Here is a 27,957-nt window from a genome sequence, read left to right on the forward strand (position 1 = left end):
GGAAAACACAGAATGATCAAGAAAAAAAAGCATGTGAGTGTTTGTAAACAAAGACTAGACTAGGTCCTTCTGTAGGTGATATCATCTTGGCAGCTGTTACATTAATTTTGTTGGTTGTATACTTCCCAGTAAACACTGGAAGAATTGTGATTCTGTTGAAAATTTTTACCACTCATGGACACTAACAACTTTCTTTCATTTACTGCTGTCTCTGGACCTCAGGGAATTTGGCTCTCTATTAGTTTATTTATGAAAATAAGGTCTAACTTACATGTAATTCCAGGTTCTGTAGTTTTATTTCAAAACCATCAGAACTAAATGACACTTTCTTTAAGGACCTGTGACCCCAAGATTTCCACATAGACCTGTGAAAATAAGGGAAAAAAAGAAAAAGGTAGGCATAGATTTTCATAGTCAGAATAGCAGAGAGGACAAAATATCAAGAATTGGTTACATCTTAGATTAGACCCATCACTCATCTGCTCACGGGTTTCTAGGAAAATGAGTTCTCTGCCTGTGGGTAGAGGTTTTGGAGGTAGGTGTGGTTCTCAGTGTTTTCCACCTCTTGCTTCTCCAGATCTGTCTTCACCACAGCAGTTCCTCATGCTGAGCCTCTAAAGTGGTCCAGTGAGGGCTGTGGGAGGGTCAGGATGCCCTTGAGAGGAGAGAGATGGGGGAAAGCCCTACTGATGACACATGGGAATAAAGGGAGTTTCTAGAACAGACCAGCCACCTGTCTAGGGCAGGTGTGTTTCTGTGGATAATTTCCAGGTTTGAGTTGTTCATTGGTGAAGTTACCTGTACATAGTACATCATATTTGTTTTGACATGTTAAGACTGTACTAAGTTTTCAATGTTAAGGTCATTATGAAGGTCTCAGAAATACTCAAGAAATTAAAGTGGGCTTTCTCAGCCAAATCAGATTCTTCCACTGCCTTGGGATAATTACCTAACTTCATTCTACCCATGAAATTCCCCTAAAATGGAAATAAACAGCAAGACTACTGTGTATCCTAGATCTTAAAAGATATAATTTATCTTCAGTGAAAACCAAGATTATTGAAAAATGTGAATTCTCTTGGCAAGGATGTTTCTGTCTTCCCTCTGTGGGGATGAAGGTTAGTTGTTCATTTTTACGACTGCCTTTAATTACAATTAAGTGCAGTGGCCTACCTCAGTGTTGGCAAGTCCCAGTCTGGAATTGGTGAACCAGCCTGGTGCTTTGAGAAGTATTTGAGGACTACAAATAATCTTTCTGTATTCCTGTAAGACATAAGCTTGCATTTACATGATAATATAACTTCAAATGTACTTTAGCTTGCATTTAGAAGAATCACACTTGAATATTTGAAAGCTAGTAATGATAAACAGGATGCCACTGACTTCTTCTACACGTGTATAATGCACTCTGCTGTTTTAGAAGTCCAATTCTTTGACATTCTGCTTCCTTAATTCTGTCTTTCCAGAAAGATCTAGATCCTCAGGAGTAGGTTCCCCACTTGTTTGTATCCTGTGTTGCTTCCTTTGACTTCAAAGTGTCCTGTGCATTAGCCTCAAAGTTGGGGGAAAAGATCTAAATCCTAGAGACTCTGAGTAATCAGGTCTCAGGGAAAAGGAGATTTAGTGAATTGGGAACAGTGTGTCTTATCTTTTCTTAGGGTTATTTCTGACTATGACAGAGTGACCTACTCTAGTAAAATAACAAAATCAATTATGGAAATGATACCTCTAGAGTTCTGCTTTCTAGAAAGTTGAATGCAGGAAAATCAGGGAGAATCATGTGAATAAATGTTCAACTTTAGACTTTTTAGAAGAAAAACTGAACTTGTAGTTTATAGCATTCAACTGTAAGCATTCACACCCTGTCTTCCTGCAGATGAGTTGGGAAGCATTTGTGACTGGGCAGCTGTGGGAGTGTGTGCTTGTCTATATTTACCAGCTTCTGAGAATGAACAGGTAGATCAGCTCTCACTAACTGATTTAGGTGCATTGTGGGCAGGCATCAAGACGGAAGGTGGATTGTCACAGTCTCAGTCACCTGGACAGACGGGATTTCTCAGCTATGGCACAAGCTTTGGTACCCCTCAACCTGGACAGGCACCATACAGCTACCAGATGCAAGGTCTGTATCCAGCCTCTCTCTGCTTCTTTCCTTCAACTTTGGCTGTTAATTCCTAAAGCAAGTGTGATCTTCTCTTAGCTGCAAGTTGATGAGGAGGCAAGTGGACTGGGCCCAGAGGCAGGACACCAACACATTTCAAATGAGATCCTTCATCTGCTGCCCTCTAGATCAGGATTTCCATACTTATGTGGAGGAATTAGATGAAATGATCTATAAGGGTCTTATTTCAAATGTTCTAGTTTTATTTTTAATGCCAAAGTTTCTGCTTCTGTTATATGCTGCCAGTTAGAAAAAGAGAATGAAGAGTAAGCGAAGTCAGCCACATAAGAGGTTGTGGTGTGGTGTGCAGGACCCCTGGACATGGTGTAACCAACTAACTTTCCTAAAAGGGATGTTTGGTTTCTTCATTTTAGTAACGGGTGGTGTTGGGGGACAGTGCACTCTGCTCTACATGTAGAGTATGTGATGTGTATTGTCTCAATGATCTACCAAAGACCAATTCAAATTTACACAGAGTCCATTGTAGCTGCCCCATGCAGCCTCAAGATAATGCTTCCAAGGACCAATAGACTGGAAACTGCAGGCAAAACGTAACGTAGGTGCAATTCACAGCTCAGAGTTGGGGGCATCAGGGCCTTTTCCAGACTATGCAAATGCCACTTGTAATTAGCAGATTGTTACCAGGTAAATGTATCTGTAAAGTTTTGGAGAATACATTTCACATAATTAAATATATTTATGAGACTTTTTTTTAACCAAACATCAGCTTCACAAACTATTTTTGGTTTTCTAAGATGCAAAAACAGTTACATTGATTCCTGGGACCTGCTTCTCGGCTGAAAGAACTCTTTTTATGATTTTCACAATTTATCATTATTATGTGGTTATTCCTTTATCTGTTGAGGATAAATTAGAAAATATGGAGAATCACAAAAACAAGTTTAATCATAGAGTCCATATAATTCTTACCATTCTTTTCTGTGTACATGCACCATAGGCAATTATGTGGTCATGTGCCTATTTTAAGTAAGGAATATATTTTAAACTTCTTTTTACACCAATAAGTTATTTTCTAAAACATCATTGTAGTGACTATATGGTATTCATTGGTACTGTATTTAGCTACTCCCTTGTTTGTTATTGGACATTTGTAGCAATGTTATGCACATCTTATCTGAATTTTTAATTATTTCTCCTGAAAAGTGAAAATGTGGGATTTCTAGGCAAATTCTTTCATACTTTCTAAGAATTTCTTATGAATTTATATGTATAAGGATGTATTATAGGGAAGAGCACATGTTGGTGTTTGATATTAACTTGGATATTTTTTTATATGTGTTTTTTAAAACTAAGGAGATAAGATTGTTTTTTTCTACTCACTGGTATTACTCATCTTTATTCAGTGATTTGTTATATTGAGGTGCTTAACCTTTATATACTATTTCATAAGCATATTTTTAGTTTATGACTTTTTTATTTAGTTTTTACTGTATATCAAGTTAAAATTCTATTGGTTGAGATCTACTAATTTTTCACATTTGTTTTTGCATTTGTTATAAAAAAAAAAGGCTTGAATTGCAAAGTTTTGATATGTATAATGGCTACAGAATAAAACAGTCTTATAGCAGACAGGATTTATTGGTAGAAGCAAGCTACTTATATGCTAGAATCCAAAACTTTTAAGCTGTCTTGGAACAGGTTGTACACATACTGAATTTCAATTGAGTAGAGACATAGGAGAACCAAGGGGTGATGGAGACACTTCATCGATGAATTTCACAGACCTGGAGCAATGGGAGACATCATACAGCAGAGCTCTATTTGCTCTCAGGATCTTGTAAAAGAGAGAGACAACCAAATCCATAAAGACACTGTAGATACCTCCAGACTGTGAGGGAAATAAACAAGTACCATGGGGCTTCCACTGCCCACCAGGCATCTGAGCCTGGCTGAGCAGAAGCAATGCCAAGACAGGAGACAAAAGGAATGCCCTCTGAGACAAAAAGAAAGCCAATGCAAGCTTCTAGCAAATTTTGTGTTAAGACAAATGATTCTTTAAAAAAATATTTTATTGTATATGTGTGGGTGTTTTGCCTGCAACACACACATGCCCGGTGCCCATGGTGTCAGCAAAAAAAGTGTTAGGTCCCCTAGAACTGTAGATCTGACAATTGTGAGTCGCCATGTGGGTTTCCTGGGTCCTCTGGCACAGTAACAAGTGCTCTCAACTGTTGAGCCATCTCTTCAGCCCAAGACAAATTATATTTCACTCTTTTTGTCATGTGTCCTTCACTGTGTTTTGCTTCGTTGTCAACCTATGAAGGTTTAGGGTAAGGAAACCTGGCCTTGGACCTAGATCCTTTGAGAAATCGAGATTGAACATTTTTTTACCAGCATGCATGAGGAAAGAAATATTTGTACTGTCAGATGGTTTTGGATTTTAAAGCACTTTCACACACATACATACATACACACACACACACACACACACACACACAAGTACATGGAGAGATTGATCTTAGGAATGAGAAACCACACATGTTTAGACATGAAATTTAGGAAGTTTACATGTATGTTTAAGCTTCAGGGATCTGCCTATCCCTATAAGTACTGGCATTATTCCATGTCTGGCTATTTTTACACAGATGTCAGGTATTTTAACAGGTCTGTAAGCTTGTGTAACAAGCAACCTAGCAACTGAGCCATCTCAACTACGTCCAGATGTACTACTATTAAATGTCGTGTGACGCCTGCCACTCACTCCTCAGTGAGTTTGTAATGGTGGACTTGGAAGCATCTTTTCTGGTTTCTTTCTTTCTTTTTTGATTTTATTTTGACATACAGCCTTACCACATAGCCCAGGCTAGCCTCAGACTTGCCATACAGTCAGGCTAATCAGGAATTCCTAATCCTCCTGCCTCAGGTTGCCAAGTGCTGGGTTTATAGGCATGTGCCACCAGAACAAGCCTAAGTATTTTCTCAATACATTTTTTAAGATTAAAAAATTATTTATGTGTCTAGGTATATGTCTGTGTGAGGCTATGTCTGTATGTAGGGGGATAATATCTGTGTGAGGGTATGTACATATGTGTGTGAGTGGGTAATGTCTGTGTGAGGGTGTGTGTGTGTGTGTGTGTGTGTGTGTGTGGTAATGTCTGTGTGAGGGTATGTATGTATGTGTATGGGGGACAATGTCTATGTGAGGTTATGTACATATGTATGTGTGTGTGGGGGGTAATGCCTGTGTGAGGGTATGTATATATGTGGGAGGGAGGGGTAATATATCTGTGGGGGTATGTACATATGTGTGTGTGGGGACAATGTCTATGTGAGGATATGTAAATATGTATGTGGGGGTGATGTCTGTGTGAAGATATGTACATATGTATGTGGGGGGTAATATCTGGGTGAGGGTACATACTTATGTGTGTTGGGGGGGTAATGCCTGTGTGAAGGTATGTAAATGTGTGTGTCAGGGGGTAATGTCACTGTGAGGGTATTTACATATATGTGTGTGGAGGTGATTATGTGAGGGTATGTTCATGGGGGAGTTATGGCTGTATGATGATATGTACATAAGTTGGGGGGCAATGCCTATGTGAGGGTTTGTATGTATGTGTATGCAAGGAGGTATGCACATATGTGTGCAAGGGGGGTATGTCTGTGTGAGGGTCTGTACATATGTGTGTGTGGGGTACCCATGGAGTCCAGAAGAAGGCAACGGGAACCCTGGAGATGGAGTTACAGATGGTTGGGAGCTTCCAAAGATGGGTGCTGGAACCAAACTCAGGCCATCTACGAGAGCAGGGATCTCTCTCCGCCACGGAGTCTTCTCTCCAATCCCCGGTGCATGTCTTACCGTATTTTTTATTTTTACCATCTATAAAATAACTTTCAAAATTCTTCAAATTATATTAATTTATTATGAATAACATTGCTCCTTTGCTTAATTTCTTCTTGGGCTAGGGTATAGACCAGATGCTTGCCCAGTGTGTGTAAGACCCCAGGTTTAATTCCCAAATGAAAGAAAAATGTATCTGCCAGCTAGAAGATGGTTCAGAATGTAGTTTAGCAATCTCGGGTATTTTTTCTAGTTTTCTCCTTCAGGAGGAACTTTTCAATCTTTAAAATATAGGATGGGTCCTGAGTTAGCTGCTAGGATGTCATTGTCACCAGGAAAAACACTTTGGTAGTTCAGATGTCTCAAGCAAGCTGAGGTGTAGTCCATGCTTCCTCGAAGCACCCTGTTGACAGACTTGAAGAGAACAGGTGCCCATCACCTCTCCCCACACTTTCAGACTCAGTGGGATAGTATAAAGATATTAAAGCTTTGACCCTGGCTACAGAATATGGTTCTGGAGCTAGGCAGCCTCCTCGTGGGTCTGGCCCTGCCATCTGCCTCCATTCTTTATCTCAGGCACTTAAGCAATGGCACCTCTCCTGGGCACAAAGTAAGGTAGCATTAAGATTTTATGTACAAATTACTCTAACACACATGGAGTTCATTATGAGAAGTCTCGTGGTGATTTCTTACTGTTTCCTCTGTGGTGGCGATCAAGTGATCAATATTTTAATTATTATTATAATTCAAATTTTGTGATAATTCTAGTTTAGGAAGCATCACCTACCTCATTTCCAAAGGGGTAGGGTATTTATTTGTGTTTGTAAGAATAATATATCTTATATATTATATATTTCTAAATATGTGCACATGTATGTGAAGTATGATTAATATTTGCCGTATAAAATAAAATATATTTCCAATCTTTTTAAGCAACAAAAATTCCAATAACTGAAAAGCACAGAAAAGAAAGGAAAATAAAGCAAAACAAAATCAGAGCTAAATCTAAGTAGTGTTTTAACACAAAGGGACAATGACTGCTAAGAAGAATCGGGGTTCTTGGTGCATGATACAAAAGGGGTGCAGGGAGTGGGTGAGTAAAAGTAACCAAGGGCAACATGAGCAACTTGGACCAGATGAAAGGTTGAGTTGGTGAAGATGGTGATGGGTATTGGTGAGTGAGAACAGCAGGGACCAGAAGAGCTATTGGCAAGGCAATAACCAGACTTCTAGTTACCCTTGAAGTCACATTTATACTTAGAGAGCAAGGAATAAGTGGAAGGACAAGAAAAGAAGGTGGTAGTCATTTAATCCTCAAATTGTTCATCGTTCAGAAGCTTGATGGAAGGTCAGTGTGGGTGAATATGCTAATAATCCTGACTCGGGATGGTGAGACAGAAAGACTGTCTTGTGTTCTAGGCTACAAAGTACCAAGGCTCATTGTGTCGTATCATTATCAAGACTCATTGTCAAGTAAACAAAGGAAAAAAGAGCTCAGGAAGAAAGTGGGAATGTAATATGCTCTGCTGTGTGGAAAACTTTGATGCCCACCCAACAACATAGAATTGCAATGACATTCATTGAGCCCTTTAGAATATCAAGGGCTGTTCTGATAGCTTCACATACATCTCAACCTTCCCAACAACTCTGAACAACATCTTGCAGAGAGAAGACTGAAAGCCTGAGCAATCATTTAACTAGTGTATTATGAGTAGCTTCTCAAGTATGGATACTGAAGGAGAATGGTATAGCACTGTCTAATCCTGCCATGTTGTACACATTCACAGGGGAGGCTTTTGTAGCCCCGTGACCTTAGACATGGCTGTCAGACCTGCCTGTGTCTTCTGAAGGTGGAAGCATGGTCACATGTTGCACATAACTAACCATATAGCTAGTTGCTTTTTCTGCTCAGAATTCTTGAGAAATATTTTTAGAGATGTCTTTTCTGAGCCATGTCTGTGTTCAAACCTCCCAGAGCTCCTGAATAACACATTCATTAGACAGTGTGTGGACTTTATGCACTGTGGGGCCTGGCATGCTGGGACAGCCTTTCTAGGTGCCCTCATTTAGTCCATATGGTCCTTCCTGGACTCCCATGCTCTGACATTTGGTGCTTCTGTCATGGCAGTGGCTTCTGGTACTCCAGCACTTGTTATTTCCAGCTATCAGATCATTGTTTTCTCTGCACTTCTGCTAAAATTCCGTGATAAATATCTCTGCATTTGGAAAACTCTGGTTTTTTACCTTTGCTACAAGAACACTAGACAATTCTTTTCCCACTTTAATTATTTCTTTTGTGATTTTAGTGAAAGGTTAGAACCTTAAGTTCAACTGAGGAAGACAATAATGTTCATACTCTCAGTCACTGTAGAGTTCATCCTGAGAAAGTGACACCTTTGCCTTTTCCTTCTGACCTCTTTCTATTCCTCAGTGTTCCTTTATGCCTCTGGAAGAATATATTGGATGATCTGAGGAGGCTTTTCTCACACACAAACCTTTTTGTAGATGAACAGGCTTGAAGGGTTGGCTGGGCATCAACAGGGCTGGAGGCTGGAAAGAATTGGGTTAGGTGTGTAAAAAGCACAGGTAAAGACTTCAATGCTGCTCTCTGGTCAAAAGACACTGGCAGCAGAGTGCAGGATGTGTTATGTAAGTAGGTGTGTACGTGCACAGTATCCACACATGTGAGTCTATCCAGGAGTAAGAAAACCACTGAGGTGAAGCTGTTTGCCCTCGGTTCACTGATTGGTTTCCCAGACTATATCCTGGTTATGCCATAAACCTTTCTATACCTTTGATGTCAAAGAGGTAGCTGACTTGCAACCAAACTTTCACTGTCTCTGTATTCCAAACAATAGGACAGAGCCATTGCTGCCACTATTATCCACTTAAACCCACAGGTCACAGAGATGGTTGATCGCATTTAGCACAGAACTCCAAAGGCTCCATTGGGAGGAAAGTGACATTTCTTTCAGTTGGAGGGAAGGAAGCATTAAGTTGACCCGCCAATGATTTTCAGACACACAAAACTAGTGCAAGTGAACTTGAGGGAGACCCAACTGTGAGGAAACCTACCTTTCCAAGGCAGCTTAGTACTATGTATCATAGTCAGTCAAAGGCAGCAACATCTTTATTCATATTTTTATCCCCAGCATCTAGCATTACTATGTCTAAAATATATACATTTTTGTTTGTAGTAGAGAGATCTATAGCTAAGTGAAAGTTAAAAGGTAATATCTATAGACTCTGGTGATCATCATTTGGGGGAAATGAATTTGGAATTTCACATCATAAATTTTCAGTTAATTTATTATCATAGTATATATTTAAAGCAACCTGTGTTCTTATTGGTATGTGGGTTTTCCAGGAAGGATGCCAGGATTATCATGGTAGAGGTATAGAATGCCTCTGTGGGTTATGGGGTATTCCTGTCCTTCTGCTCTTAAGGAAGGGGTTCCGATTGCCATGAGATGTGGGAGGGGCTACAATGAAGGAAACACTAAATCCAGAGTTTGCTTTGGTAAAGGATTTTAAGTTCTCCTTTGTGAGCGCTGTTTTTCTGAGGTTCCAACTAGTGAAAAGAAACAACAGATCAGGCCAGAAACATGCCGAAGAGCACACGAGTCCACCTCTCTCCACTCATCCCGTGCGCAGGGCTGCACAGGGCGGCGTGGGAATGGAGTGAGAACATCCCTGCTGTCTATCGAGCTCTTCAGATGTACACATGAATTGTTTCAGTTTCCTAGTCACTCAGGGACACCCTGCTAAACCTTTGCATTTAAATTTATTTGCTCGAGAAATGGTATTTTCCAAGAGGAATTCTTATCAAAGATACAGTTTTAGGAAAATACATTGCAAATCTCAAAAAAAGAGAATCTATCAAGGTTTTTGAGAACTGTACTTCCTGGCTCAATCACACAATAACGTTATGGTTGGAACGCAGCCGTATTTTTAATTTTCCCCTTAATTGCTTTAATTCCTTTGCCTGTCACCTCATACTTATTTTTAAGTTCTTGGCTTTTTTACATCTTTTTTTCCCCTAAGTTGCTTTTTTAAAAAGTAACATTCCATTTCAGCTCTTTTGGCATCTTGTGTTATTTCAAGTGTTGAAAATTATACGGAAATCCCTTGAAATCTAGGTTTAGCAATAATTTGTGACCTTTACCAATTTTATTGTCTGTATGAGTTGTTTTTAGTTAAAATATATAGAAATATATCAGGAAAGATGAATGGATTATAGCCTTTATTACCTGAGTAAAAACTTTTCTTTGAAAATAAACTGGAAGAAAAGGGAAACTTGGCCCATTAAGATCCATCTTCTATGAAGGAGGAGGCCTTGCTTTGCAATAGCCCATCTGGCTTTCTGAGGTTTCCCCCATGGGCCCTCACTAACTTCTGCCATAGAAATGGTGCCTGATGATGGACATAGCCCATGGCAAAAAGGCCAGCGAAGGAAAGCAAACGGACTTCTGTGAAAATCCACGAGGGACAGACAGACGGCATCCTGCTTGCTGAACAAATGCTGGAAACACTCGGAAATGTAGGCAGAACAGACAGCCCTCCCTGCAGGTTCCAGCTCGCTTAGGCTGCCTGGAATTCCGGGTTTTAATGGGAGCCCTTGTTCTCTGTGAAACAGACCTTTGACCTATGTGTTACTTTTTTTTTTTTTTCTTTTTTAAAGCTTTTTGAAGTTAGAAATGGGCAACGTTCTCCAGGTGAAATCACACACAAAACAGAAATAAACATAGGCTATGTTCTTATTAACTAAGAGGAAGTAGTAGAGACATTTTAATGGAAGTCTTTTTGAGGGATGGTATGTTTTAAAGGTACAATCGATTTGCACCTATGGGACCAGGAGTCCCAGACAAGGTCTCCCACAAGGACTGTTTCTTGTTTGCTATGGTTGACAAAGCTCCACCCATTCTCTGTGGGAGACAGGACAATGGCAAGAAGAAATCAGAGCCTTGTGATGGACTATCCCTGGGTGACTTCTGTCATTTGCCAGCCTAATAAAACAGCAACAGTAAAGCCTTTTAGAAATGAATCAGTTTGATTTCAAATTTATCTATTAAATTTCTTATATGTCATTTTCTCTGCTCTTGGGGTGTATATGATTTTTTGTGTAAACCAGAGTTAATCCCAATATTTTGAATATCTGAGACCCTGTCACCATTATTGATTCAGACAATCTGAAAGAGTTTGCATGGTAAATTAGAAAACAGTAAACCGGAACAGAGCGATAATGGCTTTCCTCCATCTTCTACATTTGCTGTAAGATGAGTATCCTACGCATTTGGCAAGTTTGGAAATAACTCGGAACAAAAAGTGGAAATCTGAAAATATAAACACACTAAAAAAATATAGAATGTGGGGGAAGGGTAGTCTGAAGCAAAATCAAGCAAAGCTGAAAGACGTCATACTACCTAACTTGAGAATATACTGCAGAGCTGTAGTGACCAGGAAAGCATGGTATTGGCATCAAGACCTTCACCAGTGAAACAGAACAGAAGTAAATAGTCAACTAACTTTCAACAAAAGTGATAAGAATATGTGATAGAAAAGGATAGTCTTTTCCAATAAGTGATGAGGGAGGAATTGGTCATTCACATGCAAAAGAATGAAGCTATGTTCCCTTCTCTCACTATAGACAACAATAAACAAAATGGAATACAAACAGGTTACTATTGCATTCTGAATTTGAAGACTTTAATATGCCCTCAGTACATCAGTACACTTGTGATATGCCCTCAGCATCTAACTTAACAGAGTGAATAACCTCTTAGGCACTTGTCTGAACCATAAGGTTGGTGTTCCACTCTGCTGCAATAGCTGAAACTGCGAACTCTGGCCTTCACATGCTCACGCACTCCCACAAGCTGCCCCACACAATTTGAGCATACATACGAACTACACGTAGATATTCATGCAAAAGAAATATAGCAAATGGATTTAAGGAATCAGGCTCATGGTGCAAAGACTGGGAAGAACTTGCTCAAAACTGGTCTAGGGAAGAGATAAACAATGATATTACTGAGCCAGGGTTCCCAGAACATAGTCAGTACACACAGGAATAGTCAAGGAAGGTTATTGGAAAAACAAAGATTGTCTAGGCCTTGAAGAATAGGGAAAATGAATGATGGGGAGAAGCATTAATTAAGGGGAACAGGGCCACAGTAAGTTTTCAGAACAGTTTTGACCACATTCTGGATAATTAACAGAGTGGGCCATACATGGAGAACCTTGAGAAACATCTTAGATAAGATCTGTCCTAGCACCTCATCCCAGCTCTACACCCTAAAGTCCAGCCCTCATCTCCAGGCTGAGATGCACATGCACACCTTTACATCTCTTGGCTCTTTCACTCTTCCCAGTCTTTGGAAGAAGAACCATAGCATCTTCTGGGTCCTGCTTTAACAATATGATGTGTTGGACATTAGGATGCTAGAATTTTCCCAGTGCCATTTCTCTTCCTGTGATTTTTTTCCCTCTGAGAAGTGGTCAAGGAACTTTTATTGTACACCTCCAGCTTCCCTTCCTACTTCTCTGTGAAGCTTTATTTTGCTCTCAGCTCATCCAGAGGTATTAAAATGTGCTCCCCACTCTTTCTGGGTTGTACTGTATTTCTGTACCAGCCTGCTTCGTGGCTTCAACCCCAAGGTGAGGCAGCCTCCTGTCCAGGCTTCTGGTGTCTCCTCGAGCAATGCTAACCCATACTTTTCTCCATGGTCCTCAGGAGTCTGTGGAATGTTTAAGATGTGTTGATGGAGTAGAACTCGGTTTTTCAATAAGAGATGTAATCTACCTATTCCATAAACAGTCTCAACATTAAAAGGAGACCAAGGGGCAGGAAAATGTGTGTTCTTTGCAGATTTTCTGAAAGAAATGACATTTTCCAATGATTCTAAGCTAGGAAGGAGTCTCCATGACAAAGAAAGTGTGGCTTTTCACAGTAATAAACTCTTTTAGTAAATACAATTTTCTTAAAACTATCCAGTAGAATGTGGCCCCTCCACATCCTCCTGAAGTATAACTTCACCAGAAGTCACTGAAAGGTCAGCTGAGCCAACTTCTTCCAAGCTCCTCAACTACAGTGGGTTCTAAGAAAGGATTCTTTTCACCATGAGTGACCTTCATGATTTTATGCGAAATAAAAACGGAAAACATTTCACCATAGAACATTTCTGATACATTTCACTCCTCCAGCAGCTCTCTGAAGTCTAGTGTAGAATTGATGCTGAAGTCTACAGAGAAGCTGTCATCCTGGGGCTTCCTTCTCTTTGCGATCTGTAGCTCAGCTCAGGAACAGCTGAACTCTGTACAGGCTGGTCAGATGGCTCACCAGCTGTATTTTGATTGCAAAGGTCAAATATATAAGAAAATACTCTTGCTACTCAGATAGTCAATGCACTACGGCCATGAAGCCTCCATGCTTAGAACTGAATGGCTTGATGAGATGGAGTCACACCTCTGCCACATCTCTTGTAACTCCAGGGTTTTCTGCATGTGTAAAATGAAATGTTACTATCTCCTGGGTGTATCTGGAAGGGGTGACTAGGAACAAACACTTGATTTAGGCATGTGCAGGATGTGTCCTCTGAGGGTTTGAAGTTCCGTATTTGCTGTTGTCATTTTTGGAGGACACCATGGGAAGTTTTCAGTGAATTTCCAACTCCCTTTAAATCCAGACAAATCATAACTAGACTTTAAAGTCGGGCAGGCATCTGTTTGAAAGTCACTGTGACCCCCATGAAATCTGTAGTACCTTATCCTAACTATCATTATTTTATCTGAAAACACTGCTTATATCAAGCCAGGGGCAAGAAAGATGGCTTAACAGTAAACTTGATGCCAAGCCTCAAAACCTGAGTTCATGTCCTGGGTTCCACATAGTAGAAGGAGAGAACAGTCTCTCACAAATTGTTCTCCAATCTCTAATGTCCACGCACACACACTCACATTAAATGTAATAAAACATCAAGTTGTGGCTTGTAAATCATGGAGAAGATGAGATTGCACCTAACATGGTAGAAAAATGGGAGTTATATATTTTTTAAAAATGTCACTATATCTCTACATATGTTTCTATCTGGATGTTTTACATGTGGAGTGTAGATACTCTTGTGTTTTTATAAACTCAAACATGTGCATAACCTTTCATATACTCCCATCTCACAGAGAAAGGACTAACAAGTATAATTAGTACTTGTTTGTTTATAGGTGAATTAGTGGAAATTAGCTTAAAATACTGATAGTCATGGGTGTGATCATATGCATATACATATATACATGCTACAAAGACAGGCTCATTCATAGGTGAAAAGGTAGGTAGATAAATGAAAGACAGAATGATTTGGGCTTATACAGAGGAGGGAGAAGTACAAGACAGGGGACTTTCTGAGGACATGGTTTCTAGACCATGTGGAATTAAGTCTGATAGAAGTTGGCCAGTACATGACTACAGGAAGGAAGAGTAGTATTGAACGGCTTTGGGAGAACAACATGGCGACTCACCAGTTAGGCTGGAAAGGGCATCTGGGGCTTGGGGCTTGGGGCTGGGGCTGCTAGGAAGAGATCAAACAAGTGCAGAAGATAAATAGGTACCAGACAGCTGAGGTCTAATAAATAAGTTCCACAAGGAGCTTGACTTCATCCTGGGGGCAGCTGGGAACCACTAACAGTTACTTTTCAAGTGGGGGGTGATGACAGGATCTGCCATGCTCTTTAGAGGAGGAGTTTGCCACTTGTACAGGACAGCAGGAGAGCACTGGACCAGTGCAGGCAGCTAGCAGAGAAGACTGTGGCTGACAGCGAGTATTAGCAACCTGGACTCAAAGCCACCCTATTTGCCCACGTTCTGTGGGAAGCCTGGTAGAGCAGCCCTGAGACCTCACTTCTAGTAAAGCGAATATGGTCTGAGCCCCAGTCTCTAGGAGGTACCCCTCTCCCTGAAGCAAGCGGGATCCTTTTGGAAGTTGCATTAAGTCCCTGAGGCCACTGGGGTGCCATTAAACTCCTGCTTCAGCACACTGAGTGGAATGGAATCTCAGCCTGCAAATGAGTATAACTGATGTTGGCTTCTAGCGAGTGCACAGTCTTAGAAACAGCGTACGTCTGGAAAGTCACTTGGGTACCATTTGGAGTAGTGAACTGTGATTTACTTGGCCCTACCCTAGTGGCCTGTATGTGCCAATATAGCTTCCATGGTCTTTTCTGCTTTGTTCCAGCAAATAACTTATGGAATGAAAATATCCATTTAAAAATATATTTTCTATATCTTATTCATTTTCTTGGTGAGTGGGGATTATGGAGGTCAGTATTTATTGCCCCAAAATGTGTCATTTAGCTGAAAGTAGCAAGTCATAACCTAAAAATGTACAGTTTAAATTAAAGCTACAGGTCATAACCCAAAGTATTTTTTCTTATTGACTATATATAATAGCTGAAGTTGAGAAAAATGTACTTTTATACAGAAGAAACTTAGACTTATTTCAGAAGGAAAATTTAAGTGCTTAGTATTTTTATCTTTCTCTGCATATCACTGTCATTATTAATTACTTGTTCTCTGATGTACAAATATAGAAGGAATCTTACCCATGAGATTTGTGTTTAAAAAATAAGCTTTAATCCCAGCACTTGAGAGGAAGAAACACTTAGATCTCTGAGCCTGAGGCCAGTTTGGTCTACCTAGTGAGTTCCAAGCTAGCCAGGGCTATGTAGAGAGAAACACCTGACTCAAAAGAATAATAATAAAGCCATATAATCATCCTGACACATCCTGTGTAGTCACAGTGTATGTGATAACCATCCTTTTATTCCCATAGAATCATCATTATGAACCCAATACTTACTGCTTAATGGGTATATGATTATCCTGTGCAAATGAACATTAACATTGGTGCTTATTTATTGAAACTTCAATGTTTGGAGTATTAATTGTGTGAAAGAGTTCCTTGGCCAGGAGAGGTGTTCTGGAGACTTGAGGAAAGCTATTTCTAAAATGTACAAAAGAAGAAACCTCAAACATGAGTCTGTGTGTTGAGTGGATCTGAAGCTACCTTAGGAAATATTTTCCTCTGTTTATAAAAACAACAAATCCTTGGATCTAGCTTTTACTTTTTATTTATTTTTGAGCTGGGGATCGAACCCAGGGCTTTGCTCTTGCTAGGCGAGTGCTCTACCACTGAGCTAAATCCCCAACCCCGGATCTAGCTTTTAAAGCTCATAGATGCTTAACAACTAAGAAAAGAATGTCCAATATACAAAGCGATGAAGTATTTTTCTCATTTGGAATAATCAAAAGGGGAAAAAGATACATAAAAACATCGAAGACTTTTGTAAGTGTGTGCTAGGATAAACAATAATGCCTACCTTCTTTGCATATGGGGCAGGGGTTGGTCATTTTACTTTCTGAAATACTTGACATGATGTTTAAGAAATCCTGCCTCTTAAGCAGGATTTGAAGATAAGGAAATTACATTTTAGAGTAGGTAGGTGAGCTGTCTAGAGTCCAGACAATTTTTAATTTATGTACCAAACACTCTAATCTGGCCTGGGAAGTGGCTCTCTGCATAAAGCACTTGCCTAGCAAGCAAGAGCTCCCAAGTTTGGATCTCCAGAACCCATGTAAAACATCAGTGTGGTGGTGTGCTCTGCTAATCCCAGTGATGTTGAGATTGGAGGCCAAGAAAGAAGGACCCTCCAGCTTGCTCAGTAGGAAGCCTGGCCTACCCAGCAAAGTTCCACTTCAGTGAGAGACCCTACTTTGAACCAAAATTGGAAGGTGCCTAAGGAATGACATTTGGGGTCGTCCTCTGACCTCTGTGCACATACATGCATGACTGCACGTCCCCAAGTGACAACCCTACAGTTTTCTGATTGTTAAGCCAATATTTAAATGTTCAGTAGCAAGTAAATAATGGGAGAAGCAACCACTGTGTGTTAGTCATGAATCCACTTGTAAGCAATGAGCTCACGTTGAAGACTCTGCATGATCTGCCTACACATTTGGTGTTTAGCCAACTCGTTTGCTATACAATGTATCCTCTCAAAATTGCCTTTATTTTTTATCCTAAAAACAAGACAGGCTCTGAGTACAAAATTTAGAAATGTACATTGGCTTCATAAATATACCATGACTGAGACTGAATGCTTCAGAGAAAACATCTTAAAATTTTTTAATATACCATGGCTGTGATTGAATGCTTCAGACAAAACATCTTAAATCTTTTTTAAAAAAATCAGTTATGTATGTGCAAGTGTGTGGGTGAATGTGAACCACAGCACACATGAGGAAGTAAGAAGACAAATCGCTCTGTCTTCTTCCATGTGTTCCTGGGGACCGAACTCTGGTCATCAGTCTTGGCTGCAAGCACCTTTACCTGCTGAGTCACCCCTGCAGCCCAATCTTTGTACTCCTTAACAACTTTAGGCTGTCTAAAGTATTTGTAAATAAAATAATTAAAAGTATTTTTGTTGTTCCATTTTGTAGTTTTATAAAAGAACGTGAAAAAAAAAAAACTCATGTCAACACCACCACTAACAATCTTTATTCTGTTGTAGAGAGACACCTTTCAAGGGTGGGGCAGCTCTGCTTTGTTGTTGGAAAGAACACTGTAGAGCATCTTTGCTAATGAGCTTCCTAAATAAAACCCTTACTTTTCCCTAGTGTAAATTCTTGGCAGTAGAATTCTGTGTATTGCAGTGTATATCACACATCGTAAAAAAATACACACATGGTTGTTCATTTCTGAGTTTGATCATTTTTAGAAATTTAGAAATGCTTGCTAGTTAGACCATCGAGTCGTGTTTTTCTTTGACAAAGCTCAACAGCAGCAAAATGAATGAGGGGAGGGAGGGACTCCATGATGTGTGCACACAGTGCCTGCTGTTCATTGTGGAACAATGTGGACAGCCCAGCCGACAAAGACAGTGCAGAGACCTGTGGCAGAAAGATCGTCCTCTTTAATCTCTGTATTAAGAATTTCGAGTGCTGCTGTTTATTCTCCCATGAAATAAAATAATGAGATCCTGCTCAGGGGCCCATTATGATAGTCCCATTAATAAGAATATCAGCATTTTAAATCCTTGGAAGCAACACATTTTCTGAGCTATCTATCAAGAACCTCAAGGTTTGGCTAATATGATCATTTTATTTTATTTTATGGAGGGAGAACAAATATTTGTTCAAATTTGCTAAAGGAAAGTAAGAAAGAACTCATGAGAGTGGAAAGGGCTCCAGGGAAGAAAATGCTCCAATTGTATTCTGAATATTTCCTAAAAAGACGTGAAAAACAGTGTGTTTTGTAGATTTTAATGGAAAACATATTGGCTGATATTTTCACACAAATGCATACCTTTGATCTTAGATTTTTCTGAATTACTTATGCACTCTGTAATTTAAACTTCTTTACTATAATATAGTACAATTGAAATGATCAACCATTTTTTTTTACTATTTAAGTTTTGAGGGTTTTGTTTGTTTGGTTGGTTTGTGTGTGTGTGTGTGTGTGTGTGTGTGTGTGTGAGAGAGAGAGAGAGAGAGAGAGAGAGAGAGAGAGAGAGAGAGAGAGAGAGAGAGAGAGAGATGGGATTACGAGAATGCGGCTTCGAGAGACCAGAGGCATTGGATCTCCTGAAGCTGGGGTTACAGCTGGGAACTGAATCTGAGTACTCAGGAAGAGCAGCAAACGCTTAACCACTAAGCCGTTTCTCCCATGGCCAAACACAATGTTATTGATGATGGTGGATAACAGTGCAGAAGATTCCACCCCTGCCTTTTGGAAATGACGTTCTCCTACGTCACTGAGCACGTCACTGAACAAGCTGTCTTTCCACTCTGTTCCAGGTAGCAGTTTTACCACATCATCAGGATTATATGCAGGAAATAATTCACTCACCAATTCCTCTGGATTTAACAGTTCACAGCAGGTAATTTAATTGAGAACTCGACTTCTAAAACATTTAAAAATACATGATTTTACATAAAGGAAGGTTTGTTTGTGTTAAGCCGTGAGAACTTTCTTAAGCTTTTTAAGCATTTTTTTTCCTTTATACAATCTCTACAGCAGACATTTATGTTGAGTCTTACAGTTTTCAGACGGGTTTCATTTTGTTTGTGTTGGGACATAGGATTGAAGCTCTGAAGAATGTCTGTGTCCTTAGCTAAAGTTTGCTTGCTAATCTGAGCTCATGAGGGAATATGTACTTGCTTATATGAGTTCACGAAAGACATAGAAACACAAGCATTTATGACTTGACTTTGCAATGTAGGAAATGAACGGTAGTGCTTTGATGGACGACTCTCTTGTGCTTTGATTTGGTAGGACTATCCATCTTACCCCAGCTTTGGCCAGGGTCAGTATGCCCAGTATTATAACAGCTCCCCGTATCCAGCACACTATATGACAAGCAGTAACACCAGCCCAACAACACCATCAACCAACGCCACTTATCAACTCCAAGAACCACCTTCTGGCATCACAAGTCAGGCGGTCACAGACCCCACAGCAGGTAATCACGTGTTTTACTTAGTTCTGGTTCAATTCTTATGCTCAACTGCATTTTTATGAGGTTATAAACTCAAGCAGTGGGTTGCGCCCTTTTGGCAAATTTTCATAAATACTTAACTACTTTGGACTGCAAAATCATGGCACCACCTTTATTATTGTTTATTGGTTTGAAATTTTTAATGTAAGGTATATAAACTTGTCAAACATGTGAGAGATTTTATTGATTTATTTGACAATATTCTCAGTTTTTATGCTATAGTATACTTAGCACATAGCCTTTAGAAATATACTTAGAAATAACTACTTATTATTGATAACTAGATATGAGACTAATTTAATACTAATTTAATTAATATGGAATATCCAAATAAATTATAATATTGATGCTTTAACAGTTTTTATCATTACATAATGTTTTCCATGATAACAGTGCATTGCTAAAAGTTTTTAAAAAATGAAAAATTTCAAATAATACCAAAGGGGAATAGTGCAGACCAAGAAGCCCAACCCATCCTTCCCTCTGAGGACATACTGTGGATTGTGTAACAGTGTGTCTGGTGTGGCGTTTTTCAGACTTCTGCCCAAGGCCTTGCAAACAAGTGCTTCCCCATCTGTGGCTCTTTTTCTGCGTTGTCTCTCCACTTCTTTCCCTGCACTGGTTTGTTCTTTTGGGGGACAAATAGCCCTCAGCCTTATGTGCTCACCTCCCTCAATTAATCTTCTATTTCTGGTATTTTCTCTCAAACCTCTCACTCCATTGTCCTAACTTGTAAAAATGTAGCTAGCCCCTTATTTCCTGGATTATAAGCCCAGCTGTTATTCTCCAAAAGTAAGGGTTTGCTCCTGTTGTACAAAGAAGGAATTCAAAGAATCCCTTCACTAAGTTTAGGGTGCTAACTTGTCTTTCTTCCTACTCGGAATGAAAAGGAAACTTTAATGGTTAAAAATTCATAGCCATGTAAAAGAATTAGAATGATTTATGAAATATTATCTGGTGGCTTTTGAGATAGAGGTAAGTATTGAAATTAACAAATGTATAATTTTATCAAAATCATTTCAGGTGTGATTCATCTTCTTCTGAATGATAGAGTCTATTGAGTTAAAGTCAGCATTCAGTAATCCTGGGAAGCTACAGTGTAGCTTCTGCCTGGTGTACATCACTAGACCTCTCTCTGTCATTATATGAATGTGGTCCTCTTCTTGACCTCCGTGACAGCTGTTTTCACCTGGTTCATTGAATTCTTTGTTGGAGTGAACACAGAAAGATAACTGGCAAGGGTTTTTTGGTTTTGGTTTTGTTTGTTTGTTTGTTTGTTTTTGTGTGTGTGTGTGTGTGTGTGTGTAAGAAACAGATAGAGGCCCATTTGTTTTACACTGTGCATGTTTAAATAATATTTTTATCCCTTGAGAACTCAATGTATTTTCATCATATTTACCCCAAACCCTTCTCAGATTCATCTTCATCTCCCCACTCACCCAATCTCATGTTCTCTACCATCTCTACCTTTGTCTGCATTTCTATCTCTTTACGCCCTGCAAATACAATTTGTGTTGCCTGAATACTCTTGGGGTTGGGGGCTGCCTGGAGAGTGGTAGACACACCAGGGTCCAGATCCTTAAAGCTGACTCTCCCTCTCCCAGTAACTATCCAATGCTAATGTTCCTCAGCTAGGGGTAAGGCTTGTGCCCACTTTCCCCAAATCCATGAAAGGATTTTTGTCTGGATTGAAACTGTCTTGTGCACACTGTCACAATTGCTGGGAGCTCCTCTGTGTAGTTGCCCTGTTGTGTCTGGAGAATACTATTTCCTTGGAGGCATCCACTACTTCTGGCTTTCACAATCTTTCTGTCCCTCTTCTGCAATGACCCCTGAGTCTTTAGGAGAGGAATGTGATGCATAGGTCTCATTTAAAGCTGAACACTCTGCAGCTACTTATTCCTGATACCTTGACAATCTGGGGTACAAATATCTGTGTATATGTAAGTTTTTCACTCATTTGGGGTAAATACTTACAAGTATGGTTCTGGATTATATGCAAAATTATGGTGGGTTTTGGTAGAAACCATGAAACTACTTTCTAAGATGACTACCATCTTGCTTTCTCACAAATGGCATTCCAGTTGCTCCACATCTTAGTCAACATTCCATGTTGTTAATATTTTGGATTTTGGACACTATCATATATTTGCTGTGGTATCTTGTTTTCATTTGCTATTCTCTAGTGGTATATGTTCCCTTGTGGAACATGTTTTCATATGTACTGATTAGTACTGTTGTCTGCTTTTAAATCAGATTGTTTTCTTACTGTCTAAATAAGTCTTTATATATTTTGGCTCCAAGCCTCATGATGCATACATATTTTACAAATGATTTTGTCTAGTATGTGGGTTTCTAGTAACAGTATTTTTCACAAAGGAAAATTTCACTCTTAATGAAATCTGCCTTACCAGGTTTTTTTTCATAAATCATGTTTGATAATGGATCAAAAATTTATTGTCAACCCCAAGATGGTTAAGAATGTCTCTTATGTTACTGCCTAATGTGGTTTGGAGCTTTGCATTTTACATTGAAGTGCATTGATACACTCAGAATTAGTTTTTGTGCAAGATGTCAGCAAGACTGTAGATCCATTCTGTTTTACATGAAGAGTTCCAGTTGTCCTGGTATCATGTATGAAGACTTTTCTCCCTTATACCACATCTGCTCCTTTGACAGACATTAGTTGACTGACAATCATTTCTGGGCTCTATGTTCTGTTCCTCTGATGTTGATTCTCTCTTTCCAGTGTATGTTGTCTTGATTACCGTAGCTTACCAGTAAAGTCCTCAAGCCATAAAATGTCAGTTTTGTGACTTAACTCTTCTCCAAAATTATGTAGACTTTTCAACGCTGTTTGTCTCATTTAAACTTTACAATCAGTTTGTCAATATTCATAAAGTAAATGTCTAGAGCAGTGGTTCTCAACCTTTCCAATGCTGTGACCCTTTAATACAGCTCCTCATGTTGTGGTGACCCCCCCACCCCCACCCAAACCATAAAGTTACTTTCATTGCTGCTCCATATCTGTAATTTTGCTACTATTATGAGTCATAATGTAAATATTGGTGTTTTCTGATGGTCTTAGGAAACCCTGTGAAAGGGTCATTTGAACCCTGGAGGGGTCACAACCCACAGGTTGAGAACCACTGGTCTAAAATTTCACTTGGAATTACGTTGAATTTCTAAATCAACTTGGTACAAACTAGTGTCTTGACAATACTGAATCTTGTTATCCATGGGCCTGGCATGTCTTGGGTTTCTTCCATCTGGATGCTGTGCTTTCCCTCATGCTGTTCCTGTGAATGTCTTCTCTCTCTCCCCCTCTTTTCTCTACCTCTCTCCTGCTGACATAAATGATAGTGTATAGAGCAATCATCTTATTTGTCACTTTTTATGTTTTAACCCTGGTATTATGCCTTATTTCAGAAGTTGTTCTTTCCCCTCTTTAGGGAAGAGGATCATCCTTCAGTATTGACAATAGGGGACAGTTGTCATTTGTGAACAAAGAGTTTATTTCTTGCACCACACCTGTGTATTTCTTGGTTTGCTTTTGATTAGCTAGACTTTCCAGTGTAGTGTTTAATAGGGGTGAGAAAGGAGTTGACTTCTTCCCATTTTATTGTAAAAGGAAAGCATATGGTTTCTCACTCTTTCAGTGTGAGATTAATTGTATGTATCACTTAAAAATATACTTGTATTATTTCTTTAACATTATATTTTGCTCATATTTAATCCCCACTAACTCCTCCCCTACCTTCACCCATAGTCACTCCACCTCTCTCTGCTGTAACTCTATGTCTTCTTTTTCCGTTTTGAAAATAATCCATTGGCTTCAGTTAGTGCTGTCCATATACTCCTGGCTATGAGGCCATTCAGCGGAACGTGGGCACTGTCAGTATCTTTAGCAAGAGAAGAACTTTCCCTTTGACTCTACTTTGTCATGAGTGGGGCTATTGAGTTTTGTCAAGTGATTTTTCCACATCTGTTGAAATGTTTGTAACTTTTCCTCTTTAGCATATTGATGTGATGGATTGCAGTTATTTCATTTTCCAATGATGACCCAACCTTGCATACCTATGATATTCCCACTTGGTCATATTGTATAATTCTTTATATACATTCTTGGACTTGGTTGCTGATACTTTCCTGAGAATCTTCACATTTATATTCATGAGAGATCCTTGTCTACAGTTTTCATATCCTGTGATGTGCTTGTCTGGTTTTAGTATTAGCATAATGCTGGCCTCATTGCCTAAGTTAGGAAGCATTCTTTCTGTACGTGTTTTCTAGATGAGTACAGAGAATCCAAATAGTTTGTTCATTAAATATTTGATAAAATTTGCTAGTGAACTCGTCTGGATCTAGTGATTGCTCTTTGGGTCTGTAATTAATTCACATAAGTAGGTCTGTTTAAATTATCTGCTTTATGGGAGTTTCGGCAGATTGTTTCACTCAAGGAATTGTTCCATTTTACCTAGTCTACCTAATTTGTGAGCATAGAATTGTTTATAATATTACATTTTGTTTCTCTTTACTTTTTTTTTGAGACATGTAGCCCCAGCTGACTCCAAACTCTTGACCCTTGCCTCAGCCTCAAGGGCAGTAACCATCGACATATGTACTCCTGACTCATGTAATTTCATTGTTACTGTAAATGTAAAATTTCCAGTGATGATTTTCTTTCATTTGTGGTACCAGCAGTCTGTGCATCTTCCCTTTTCATCAGGATTAGTCGGGCTGTGTGACAGATTGTTAACTGACCAGTTACACTTAGAAAAGGTAAGGCTGCCGGGCGGCGGTGTCGCATGCCTTTAATCCCAGCACTCGGGAGACAGAGCCAGGCGGATCTCTGTGAGTTCAAGGCCAGCCTGGTCTACCAAGTGAGTTCCAGGAAAGGTGCAAAGCTACACAGAGAAACTCTGTCTCAAAAAACAAAAAACAAAACAAACAAAAAAAAAGAAGAAAAAAATAAAATAAAAGAAAAGGTAAGGCTGTTTGTTTCTTTCTCCCCTTCATTTCTTTTTAAATTTCATTGGCCTTTTCTTAAACTCCATTACTTTCCGATTTTGTTAATGTACTTTTGATTTGATTGGTGATTGGATGACTGATTTCAGGTCCTCTGTCAGAGTTAAGTTTCCATCTAAGTTCTGTTTTGGGGTGCACCACAAAATTTCACAGCTTCTTTTTAAAATTTATTGACTCTAAAATATGTTTATATAATTTTCCATTGAAATTCTTTCTTTCAGTGCATTTATAAGAAAGGAAAATCTGAGAACTTTGATAGTATATAATACTTTCACTAGCTACAATCACTCAATTATTCTTCTCATCAATTAAATGGCTTTCTAGCACTTGAGAAAGTGTGTTGCTCCAATAAAGAAGGGTATTCATAAAAAATTAGAATTCCATTATCTATTTAAAAAAAAAACTGCACTAAAATCAGCTCTGTATTTTCCTGTGCAATCCCAGACAGAAAACATTGTCAGAATCAAATCATGATGTTTTTTTAACTTAAAAATGATAGACAGCACTTGTTTTCAATTTCTATTTAAAAAGACCTTTTAGTAGCTCAAAATTTTTCTTCAGTGTTTATAATGTAGAAAGATAGGAAAAGAAATTTTGAGGTGTTTCATCTTTTGCTAATAGCCAACTTAACATACCATCTCTTAGGCTTTGGGTACATATTGTACAATCTTGTACTAAATCCTTAAATTAATGTAACCAAATATGCATTTTCAAAAGAATCTATAAAAAGAATTTAGCAACTTGAAAATGTTATCACAAAGGAACTTTTAAAATAAACTGACTTTTCTCGAAGGAGAACCTAAGCTGTTCTTTAATATATATATTTTTTCCCACATGAATCAGGCAGAATATGGATGTTCATTTGAAAGCCAGCTGCTATTCCCTGTTAAGTAATTTGCTTTGAAAATATACTTCTTGTCCCAAATCTCTCAGAACAGTTCCTACTAATTATGGCAACTACCTTCATAAAAATACGTAAGCAAATATACTCAAATGTATTCATGAGCTTAGAGTTTTAAGTTCATTATTACACATAGCCCATGGGTCCATTCTGTTTGTCCTCATTTTCATGTTTGTCTAATGTTTTTAATGAGTTGACCTGAAGTCAGAAGGCATTAGTCAATTTTAGTGCAAAGGATCCTAAAGGCACATAGCTTTTTAATGTTCAATAAACATTAGGTAGTGAGCTAAGAATTTGTGGCTGAATTCTTAGGAGAGAAATCTTTACTTACAAATCTTGTAATTTTTTTTTCTTTTTTACTGCTATAAAGCAAATCAGGGTGACAGAAAAGAGTGTGTGATGAAACACACATTTGAAGCTAATGTGAAATAAAAGCCAATTGTTTATTTATTAAGAGTGAATTTTACTATGAATACCATAGAAATGCAAATTTTTTAAAGAAATGTATTGAATTCCCCCTTTTGCACTCACTGACCGCATGCAGACGAGTTAGTAGCTAAGGTGATGTGCAGGAACCTTGCCAATACTGAATTTCAAGCGACAAAGGAAAAATCAGTGTAAGAGGGAATTCAATATGCATGGGAAACTATTTGTTCCCTCTGCCTCTTTGATCCCTGCCAAGGCACAAGAAAGTAGAGCAAAGGACTTGAAAAACGGGACAGACCTTGTGCAGAGCCCAGAACTCTGTGTGACAGGCTGAAAAGCTAAACTGCCAGACATCTCCCCATAAACGCAGGGGATGCAGGTCTGGTATCTAGGACTGAATATGCCTGAGAATGCTGACTGTAGAAAGCATATTGAGGTTTACAATAGCATGCACCCCACGCCCTGCATGCCTGAATGGTTGGAAAATCTGTAGGCCATACTTGCTCATTTTTACAGATGCCTGTAGATGTTGGAGAAGTTTGCAATTTGTTCAGCTCAAGAATAAACCATTCCAGTGAAACAATGTCCACTAACTTTTTTGGGAACATTTGTCAGCAAAACAAATGTTTGTATCTAAAATAGCCAGACTATTAAGATGTGAGAAAGGGAAACAGATGTTTGGGAGGAGTTGCTGGATTTGTGTGTCTTGATGGCATTGGTTCTCTCCTCTCTGTTTCCCCAGAGGCCATGCAGTGTTACCCTAATGAGACCATAAACTACAGGGGGACAAAGTCCACTTTTGTTTTATGATGTCAAAACATAATAAAAAGGATTTTATCATTTGCAAATTTTGCACTTTGTTTCTAATTGAGTGTGGAAGGGGGTGGCTCATGACCACCTGTATTAGGTGTGCACTTTGAGAGTGCAATATAAGAAGTGCAAATTCAGACGTAGAGAAATTATCCATTTCCTGACTCATTTTGATTTGTCTAAGTTTTTTATGAGTTCACCAAGAGTTGGGACAACTTATTGAATCACTTAGTACACCAGAGTCCAAGGTATTGTCCTCAGAATATTTATACGTAATATAAGTCTTATACATCAATAATCCAAATAAAGTCATATACTATTAATCCAATTAAGTTAAACATCCCAAACACTCATTATTTCAGCTTCCTTCACAATGAATTTCTTATGTGAAATATCATAAAATGCTAAGCATCCTGCTGGACCAACACAGATCCATGTAAAGTGGGGTTGGTTAGTCAGAAGACATATGTTTATTTGTGTTCACCATCCTTCCACTTCATTTAACTAGAGTCAGATAGTTTAATAGCAGATTTGTCTGTTTGCTTTTTGAAGGGCTAACAATCAAACCAAGGGCCTCTTGCATGCTAAGCAAATGTTCTACCATCAAACTAACCCTGATCCCAGTAAGTGGGCTTTGGATTAAGTATTAAAGGTATGATTGGTAAGTTGTTATCTAAACTTATAAACTCAGTTTGATGGATATTTTTTATTACTGAGCAGTAATGATGCATGAACATGTACAAAATGAGGAAAAACCCAGCAGTGTTTACAGAGAAGAGGGAGTCTCCCCTAACCTTCCGTGTCCGGGCCTGAGGTTACTCTCACCTCAGGTGAGATGGTCTTTAGCTCCCACCCTTCCACATTCAATTTTTTTTTTCTTTTTCTCTGGACATATTATCTTAATTAATTCTCACCCAGCTACATGAAACGTGGGCAGTGTGGACACTTGTCCAAGTTTCACAGATGAGAGAGAGCTGAGATGAAGTCAGTGTGTCACACCAGCTCTAGACCCTTGGCTTCAAGCTTGTGCAAGAACACAATCAGTAAAGCATGCTGCTTCAGAGAGCAGCTGGGTCTGAGCACTCACATGGGCAGAAAAGTGAAAATATAAATGAAGAATCCTAAGAGGCTACAGCTACGTCACAGTTTCTTAAGTTATTCACAACACTCAGAAGAGACAACTACATTGGGGTATTCTGTTGAATTCTGTCAAAGGTTTGAATGAGCACCCACCCCCACAGAGTAAAGCAGGCTTTCAGTTTCTGTGTATTTCAGAGTCTCAGA

The 27,957-nt window shown here is 39.0% G+C and overlaps 1 protein-coding gene across 6 annotated transcripts in view; it reads left to right on the forward strand.

Moving 5' to 3' along the window:
• The window catches only part of Eya1 (EYA transcriptional coactivator and phosphatase 1), a 147,542-nt gene that overhangs the window by 40,161 nt on the left and 79,424 nt on the right, over nucleotides 1–27,957 (forward strand). For 4 of the 6 annotated variants that reach the window (XM_036178963.1, XM_036178962.1, XM_036178965.1 and 1 more), the window contains 3 exons: nucleotides 1,985–2,122; nucleotides 18,808–18,890; nucleotides 19,286–19,472. In XM_036178963.1, the coding sequence (XP_036034856.1) occupies nucleotides 1,985–2,122; nucleotides 18,808–18,890; nucleotides 19,286–19,472 (408 nt within the window). The remainder of the gene's footprint in view (nucleotides 1–1,984; nucleotides 2,123–18,807; nucleotides 18,891–19,285; nucleotides 19,473–27,957) is intronic. The other 2 variants (XM_036178967.1, XM_036178966.1) reach the window with 1 other exon arrangement.

The sequence above is a fragment of the Onychomys torridus genome, chromosome 2 (assembly GCF_903995425.1).
Source record: "Onychomys torridus chromosome 2, mOncTor1.1, whole genome shotgun sequence".
NCBI classification, from domain to species: domain Eukaryota; kingdom Metazoa; phylum Chordata; class Mammalia; order Rodentia; family Cricetidae; genus Onychomys; species Onychomys torridus.